The following is an 8,343-nucleotide window of genomic DNA, read 5'->3' as shown; positions in this document are numbered from 1 at the left end:
CTTCGCCATTGGAATCTGGTGGTAGGCCTTGAAGAGATCAAGGGAAGAGAAAATCGATCTACCCTGAAGATTAGAGGTAAAATCGTGCAGGTACGGTATCGGATACTTATCCGGAATTGTGACGGCATTCAAACGACGATAGTCGCCGCAAAGCCGCCAGTCACCGTTACCCTTACGGACGAGGTGGATTGGACTGGCCCAAGGACTGCTGGATGGCCTACAAATGCCTAACTCAGTCAGCCTTTTAATTTCAGCCTTCGCTGCCTTTAACTTATCGGGGGGTAACCGGCATGGTCGCTCAGCGACGGGAGAACCGTTAGTCGCGATGTGGTGTTCGACAGCACATGCGGCAGGCGAAAGCGCCTGACCGCTCCCGGTAACCTCAGGGAATCCCGAAAGTATGTCCGCAAATTTATTATCGTGACTGACCAAAGAAATTTTAGTTTCTGGTACAGCCAGTACTTGTCCGGCCGACGACAATGAGGTAACACTGTCGACCAGACGACGCTTGTGCAGGTTGACGACTAACTTATAGTGCGTCAACACGTCTGCACCGAGGATCGCAAAGGGCACGTTCGCTACGCGAAATTTCCACACGATAGGACGCCGCAAGCCTAGATCTAAAGTAAGAAGACGTTCGCCGAACGTATTAATCACAGTATTATTAGCTGCGAAAAGTTTTAATTCAGAAGGCGTATTTTTATCGCGCAGGGACGCTGGGAGTATAGATATCTCCGCGCCCGTATCAACCAAAAACCGTTGACCGGTAGTCCGATCAAAAACATGAAGACGGCTTTGTTTCTGCCCCGAATCCCCGACCGTCTCTTCGCGGGGAGAGCGGTTTAGTTTTCCGCCGCGTCATCTTTCCACGAGCAAGGCTTGCGGCAGGACGTGGCTTTCTTCCCGTATTTACGGTGAATGAAACAGTAGCCTGTCTCATCATCAGACTTATCTGCTTCATCACCACGCTTAGTCTTATTACGCGTACGGGATGTGGATCGTTCGCGTCGCATTTTCGCGAACGCGGTGCTCAAAGATTGCATCTGTTTAGTCAGTTTATCAAACCGCTCATCGACGCTCAACGGAGCTTTAGAGCGGGATTTTCTAGATTCTTTTGGCGCGACTACCGCGACTGCGGAACTAGGACTACTAATGTCCGCAAGTTTATCCGCGGTTTCTGCTAATTTCTGGGGGTCAGACTCGTTCATTGCGACCAAAATGGTCTTATGCGCTTCGGGCAACAACTCAAGAAAAAGAGATTTTATTACGGCAGGGCTGCATTGCCCGCCGTTGAATTGATTCATCTGACTTAGTAGATGAGAGGGTCTCCGGTCCCCCAGAACCTGACCTTTTAACAATTGCCGTAAGCGGGCCTCCGGTGAGACCGTAAATGTCGCGAGAATCCTGTCTTTGAGCGCTTTGTATAAGTTATCGGGCGGTGGATCCGCCTGAATCAAATCTCGGATATGCGATATGACCTCTGGATCGAGGCTAGCGATAAGGTAGTCGACTTTAGTACCATCGACGGTTATGTTCGCGTTTCTAAACGACGCTTCAACACGCAAAAACCAATCCTCCGGGGCCTGTCGCCAGAAGGGCGGGATCTTAGGCACCCGGTACGATTCTACGCGCGCGTCATCGTCCGGCATGTTTAAACTATGGGACGCGTACCGCGAACCGAGAAGAAATGAAAAAAAAGAAGAAAAGAAGCAAAGGAGGAATACCAGGGAGAGGCAAAGCATATGCCTCGACGGTCTCGAAGTTCTCGAAGAGGCGTCGTCCCTCGAAGGAGGTGTCGCTCGAACCCGCGATGTCCGCTGGTATGGCTGCGCAAGATGCGCGTCCGCAGGGATGGCTGCGTAAGCGCGAAAGCTGCGCTGGCACGGCAACGCCCGCCGGAATGGCTGCGCAGGATGCGCGTCCGCCGGGATTACTACGCCGGCACGAAGAAGTCCGTCGGGATGACTGCGCGGGATGCGCGTCCGCCGGGATGACTACGCCGGCACAAATCGTGCACCGACCTGGGTGCGCCCTTAACCTGGTTCGGCCGCGTCGTCGGAGATATCACAGGGCGGAATCCCGCCGACTTGAGTCCGTGGATGGAGAACGACCGATGTACGTCACCCAAAATGGCCTCCCTCGGGCGGTGATAGGCTCGCCCGAAGTTTCGGGAAGGCCCGAATAATGGACTTGCCCGGGCGTCGGTGATGCCACAATTTCGGGCAGTCCGAGGATCCTCAGGGCCGATAGGGCGTGGATGAGGTCCTCTTCGTGCTGCAGGTCAATCCCCAGAAAGCGGGGGAAAGGACCTGAGCCTCGCCGTTGATCTTTCTTCCGCCGATGCGAACGTGAAATGCGCGGATGCGCATCACGTCGGGGTCACCAATTGTGGGGCCTAGTCGATGTATTTACAGCCCGGCTGAAGTGCCCACAATACTTCCTTGCCGATAGCTGGTAGCGAAGGCGGGAATAATCCACTCACAATTACTGGAGATATATATGGACTTTATTGAGATCTCGGTACACGGTAAGGTGATCGGTCTTGACCGTGACACAGGCGAGTAACGACTAACATATTCTGTTCCCGCTCGGACAGCGCCACCGACGACCATAGACTGTGTCGTCGTATAGATGGGCAACTGCAAGTCGCCACATACTGACGAGGCATAGCGACATCTACCACTACCACGACAGTCTTTAGGTTGGCCCTACTGGTTTCCCCCGCCCCTTTTTCTTTTGGTTCCGAGCCTGGTTCCTAGGCTCTAGTCGGTTAGTCGTTCGTAGACCACGTCCTACGTAGCACATTAGAAGTTACGTGTACTTACACTCTCTGTATATCATCAAATATACGCCGTTTACACACAACTCACCCTTCTTATTTCAACAGATTATGAGACTTAATCTGTGCAGTGTGTGTTCGCTACGATAGACTTATATATGTTTTTCGGACATATAACGTGACGTGGCAGAACGGACAGTTTTTACTCGAACGTTGTTAAGTGAAAGTACAATGGCTGACGAAAGTCTGTCTAGAGATATTCGAGTGACGAAACTCTCAAAAGCAGCGTATAATCGCTGGAGGATTGAGATTCGGGATGCCCTCGAAAGTCATCGAATCTGGGAAGTCGCTAGCAATGTTACGGTCAAACCGGAAGAGACTAAAACGGACGACGGCGCAATCACTAATAAGAGAGAGATAGAAGATTGGAAGGTAAAGGACAGTAAAGCTCGTTCCATAATACGATCGACTCTAGATGATGCAACATTTGACCAGGTATGTGACTGTGAATCTTCGGCAGACATCATGAGGAGAATTAAAACTATTTATGAGCCAAAGACGCTAAACGTTTTGTTAGAACTGTTACGTGATTTCTTTGGTTACAACTGGAAACCGGATAGTACAGTCGGCACGTTTGTAGCTGGACTTAAGGTTATTGCTCGTCGCATTGAAGCACTAGAATCAGAAGACTTCGGAAGGAAGTTTAATGAAAAACTTCTGATGGCTAAAATTCTTGGATGTCTACCGAAAGATTTTGATAACTTTGTTACGTTGGTCACTTTTGTCTGAAGATGTATCACTGGAATTATTCTTGGAGAAACTTGCAGATGCGGAAAGAAACATTGCAGGTCGCCTGGATGAGACACCGAATGAGGTTTTCAAGGCACAATCTAAGCCAGTAAGCAGTCAATTCAAGAAAACCGTCGAAAGGAAGTTTCAGGGCAAATGTCACAAGTGTGGTAAAAAGGGACACATGCAGCGGGACTGTTGGTTGAAGGAGAAGTCAGAAATACCGGAAATCCATGATGAAAAGAAGAAAAAGTCAAAAGGTCACAAAGAAGAAAGTGGATTGACAGCATCTTCCGTTTTCAAATCTAGTAGCAAGGATTGCATTATTGCTGATTCAGGGGCAAGCGTTCATTTGACACGAAACATAGTGGTTCTCATCGCTGCGTAAACTCAACTCACCACTGATGTTAAATATTGCAAACGGTAAAGCTCTAAGAGCAACTCACGTCGGTAGCATTAAAATCGAGAAATCCGCTGATGGCAGAAAATGGGTAAACCGAATATGGGAGAACGTATATTACTCAGAGGACATGAGCAACGAGTCATTGTTTTCGACAACATTCATGGAGAGAACAAAAGGATATGGATTCTATCACGGGAATGGAGTCATGTGTCTGACAAATGGACCGAAAATAATACTGGGTGGAAAAAGAATTGGCAACTAGTATCTTCCGTTTATTCGAGTTAGGACACCAGAGGTTTCTGTAAAGACAGCTCAATCAATTGGATTGTGGCACCAAAGGCTTGGTCATGTAAGCGATGGAACGATACGAGCAATATCGAGAAACAATCTCACGGATGGACTCGAAGTAATTTTCACACAGAGGAATGATTGTGAAGCCTGCCATCTTGGAAAACAGACAGTTAGTTCGCATCCTACTCGGGGAAAGCGTGATTGTCTGCCAGGTCAACTTTTTCACTCAGATGTATGTCACATCGTGGAATAAATGCAAGTACTTTCTCGCACTCAAGGATGAAGCATCAGGTTATCGTAGAGTATTCTTCATGAAGTCAAAGGATGAAACTTCAAGTATACTGAGCCAGTTTTTCCTAGATGCAGAAAGAGAAACAGGAAGAAAAGCAATTTCTTTGAGAACGGACAACGGAACCGAATACGTAAATGAAAAGGTGAAAGAAGTTCTTAAGTCCATGGGCATTATTCACGAGTTATCACCACCCTATGTTAAACAATGTAATGGTATGGCGGAACGGGAAAACCGTACATTGTGTGACACTGCTCGATCACTATTGTTCAACACGGATCTGTCAAGGACGGATCGACATTTACTTTGGACAGAAGTTGTGGGGATAGCAGCATATCTTCGCAACTGAGTACCGAATCGAGGAATTGTTAGTACAACTCCGTACTACGAATGGTACAGAAAGAAACCAGAGGTATCTCACCTTCGAGTTTTTGGTGCAAAAGCTTTTGTACACATTCCGAATTCCATGAGGCAGAAGATGGATCCAAAGGCCAAGAAAACAATATTTGTCGGATATGATCAGTTGTCTAACAAAATTTATAGGGTATTTGATCCTATAAAGAAAGTCGTAGAAAGGGTATCTGACGTCATAATACAAGATATGGCAGATGTAAATAACCAAGTTCTGTTTCCTCTGCCAACAGTTGAACAAGAGGAGGATTTTGAAGAATCAACTGATGGATCAGTACATTCAAGGGATACCACAACCGAAGCCGATTCAGAGGACGAATTCTCGGATACGATGGATAAATTCACGGACGCAAGTGAAGAATTGTCGTCAACAAAGTTAGATAAAAAGAGAGGACGACCAATTGGCTCGAAAAATTTTCAAAAACCAGTTCCTGAAACGGACAGGGAATTGAGAAGCAGATCAAATAAACTGGAATGCATTACTGCAATGAGAGTTTCGATGGATCCAGTCTCCTATGAAGATGCAATCTCCAGAGAAGACAGTAGCCTCTGGAAAAAGGCAATGGATGAGGAAATGTCATCATTAATAAGGAATACAGCCTGGAAGATGGAAAAGTTGCCGAAGGATCGATCCGCAGTGACGTGTCGCTGGGTTATTAAATCAAAGCTAAAACCTGATGGGACAATTGATCGCTACAAAGCAAGGTTAGTTGCTAGAGGCTTTAATCAGACAAAAGGGATTGATTACTTCGAAACTTTCTCGCCTGTGGTTCGATAGGAATGTGAGGATCGTATTGGCAGTAGTGGCCAAATATGATATGGAAATGATACAATTTGATATCAAAACAGCATTTCTTAATGGTCCACTAAAGGAAGATATTTACATGTATCAACCACAAGGATATGAGGATAAAACTGACCATGTTTATCACTTGCAGAAAGGTCTTTACGGACTAAAGCAGTCATCAAGAAATTGGAACACTCTTTTCAATGAATTTGCGATAGAGCATGGGCTGACGCAATCGGAATTTGATCCATGCATTTTTATAAAGGATACCAACACGGAAAATTGGATGATTCTATGCTTGTATGTCGATGACGGACTGGTGGCATGTAGAAACAAGAAATTATTGAAAAGTTTCGTTTCATCATTAAGGCGGAAGTTTGAGATCACATGTCATGAGCCGTCATGCTACGTTGGAATGGAAATTCAGCGTGATCGAAAGAGAAAAACAGTCTCCATTAACCAGCAGGGATATACTATATCTCGTATGTTACGAAAATTTGGGATGGAGAATAGAGCTTACTATTGGATACGTGTTTTAAGATTCACGTGTACACGTGATCCGTGTACACGGATTCACGGTACCTTTATTCACGTGTACCTGTGTCCGTGACACGTGTACACGTGTAGTCGTGTACGTGACACGTGTACACGTGTAGTCGTGTATGTGAGACGTGTACACGTGTAGTCGTGTATGTGACACGTGTATTCGAATGTCCGTGTATGCGCAACCTCTATTAAAAAAAGTTTTGACCATAAAAAAAGCATTATTTGCAAATTATCAAAATTTGATGAAAGATCTCTATTTCTGCATATGTTGTTCGACATACGTATACGCATAATTCCAGCATTCCAAGTTTTATCCAGATTTTGTCACATAATTTCATTCACACAACATTCTCTAAATATTTCCCTATCACGAGACACGGTAGTGTCTCGCGCCAAGTGTAAGCGAAGCTAGTACACGCGCGCGAGACCGACCGTGTAAGTTTACGCGAGTACACGACTTGACGGGCCCCCAGATTTTTTTTTCTCAACAATGGCTGATCCCACGAACTTGAGACTACGCTTAATCGATAGCTTGGGTACGATTTGTATAATAAAACTATTTTGACTTTTTTCCTACGTGCCCCATGAGTAGAGATATTGCAATGCAAAGTCCAAAAGTCTGAATTTTCACGTAATTTTTATTAAGAAACATCGTCATCGTGGTCGTCGTGGTCAACCAGGCCAAAGTCCATCTCACTTTTCTGCCGCAACGTGGAATTGGCGCTGCTGTCGCGTATCTCACGTAGCGTCTCGCGCCAAGTTTGAATAAGTCTAGGGGTGCATTCCGAGTTGCGCATGAAACGCATAGACTGCTTTACTGTTGCGCAGCACAGGAAATCGTTCCGTTTTGTCAATGCGCATGAAGCGCTTTTAGTATTCGGAACGATTTCCTGTGCAGTCTGCGCGCTAAGCACCTTGAAAATGGACGCCATGCAAACCATCAACAAACGATTTCCAAATGTAGCATTAAGACTATAATATATTACACCCAATGTTCCATATGCTTCTACTGGCATAGTTTTAGTGGTATTATATACCAATAAACCAATATATTATACAAATATAAACTTACACAACTAATATCTAACCTATACATTAAATAAATTAAGTTAAAAGAATACATTAATATTACCTTGGGATGCTCTCTCCATATCATCTTTTGTTAAAAGTAACGTTACCACGTTAGTCTCGTCTATTAACACTCATGGGAATTCATGTAATTCCATCGTCATGAAAGTTTTTTCCTTGGTCGTTCTTCTGATGCGTTCCAATGCGTTTCAAGTTAAGCATAAAGCGCATAAACTGCATGAACGCATCAGACGCATCAGACAGTGAATTTTCAGCGCTACCAAAGCGCTATCAATGCGCGCATTAGTTAAATCGGAACGACTTTCTATGCAGTCTGTGCGCTTCATGCGCAACTCGGAACGCACCCCTAGACACCGACAGCTACGGTATTAATACACCTAGGGTGCGTTCCGAGTTGCGCATGAAGCGCACAGACTGCATAGAAAGTCGTTCTGATTTAACTAATGCGCGCATTGATAGCGCTTTGGTAGCGCTGAAAATTCACTAGATTATACTAACCGTACTGAATTCTTAGCACTCCTCCCAGCGCATTGACTGCTTCTATTTTGACTTGAGGCAGTTGATGCGTCTGATGCGTTCATGCAGTTTATGCGCTTTATGCTTAACTTGAAACGCATTGGAACGCATCAGAAGAACGACCAAGGAAAAAACTTTCATGACGATGGAATTACATGAATTCCCATGAGTGTTAATAGACGAGACTAACGTGGTAACGTTACTTTTAACAAAAGATGATATGGAGAGAGCATCCCAAGGTAATATTAATGTATTCTTTTAACTTAATTTATTTAATGTATAGGTTAGATATTAGTTGTGTAAGTTTATATTTGTATAATATATTGGTTTATTGGTATACAGGGTGATTCAAAATAGGTATAGTGTCCCTGAAATGTCGTATTCCTGATTAAATTCTAAGACGATTTTTCTCTTACCAAAATGTTCTCCGAAGTTTAGTTTTT

General features: G+C 44.9%; 1 protein-coding gene across 1 annotated transcript; it reads left to right on the top strand.

The window, feature by feature from the left end:
* Window positions 1–3,010: 3,010 nt before the first annotated feature.
* Window positions 3,011–3,956, top strand: LOC105556124. The gene is made up of 2 exons (XM_012003196.1): window positions 3,011–3,430; window positions 3,531–3,956. The coding sequence occupies exons 1-2, from the start codon at window positions 3,011–3,013 to the stop codon at window positions 3,954–3,956; spliced, it is 846 nt and encodes a 281-aa protein (XP_011858586.1).
* The last annotated feature ends 4,387 nt before the right edge of the window (window positions 3,957–8,343 follow it).

This window comes from Vollenhovia emeryi, unplaced genomic scaffold (assembly GCF_000949405.1).
Source record: "Vollenhovia emeryi isolate VEMERY1.0 unplaced genomic scaffold, V.emery_V1.0 DF940319.1, whole genome shotgun sequence".
In the NCBI taxonomy this organism is placed as follows: domain Eukaryota; kingdom Metazoa; phylum Arthropoda; class Insecta; order Hymenoptera; family Formicidae; genus Vollenhovia; species Vollenhovia emeryi.
This window is presented reverse-complemented; position numbering and strand designations above follow the sequence as displayed.

Coding starts and splice junctions, on each gene's coding strand:
- LOC105556124 (XM_012003196.1), top strand. CDS start 3,011: ATGGCTGACGAAAGTCTGTCTAGAGATATTCGAGTGACGAAACTCTCA. Junction 3,431..3,530: donor CGTTTGTAGCTGGACTTAAG/GTTATTGCTCGT, acceptor GTCTACCGAAAG/ATTTTGATAACTTTGTTACG.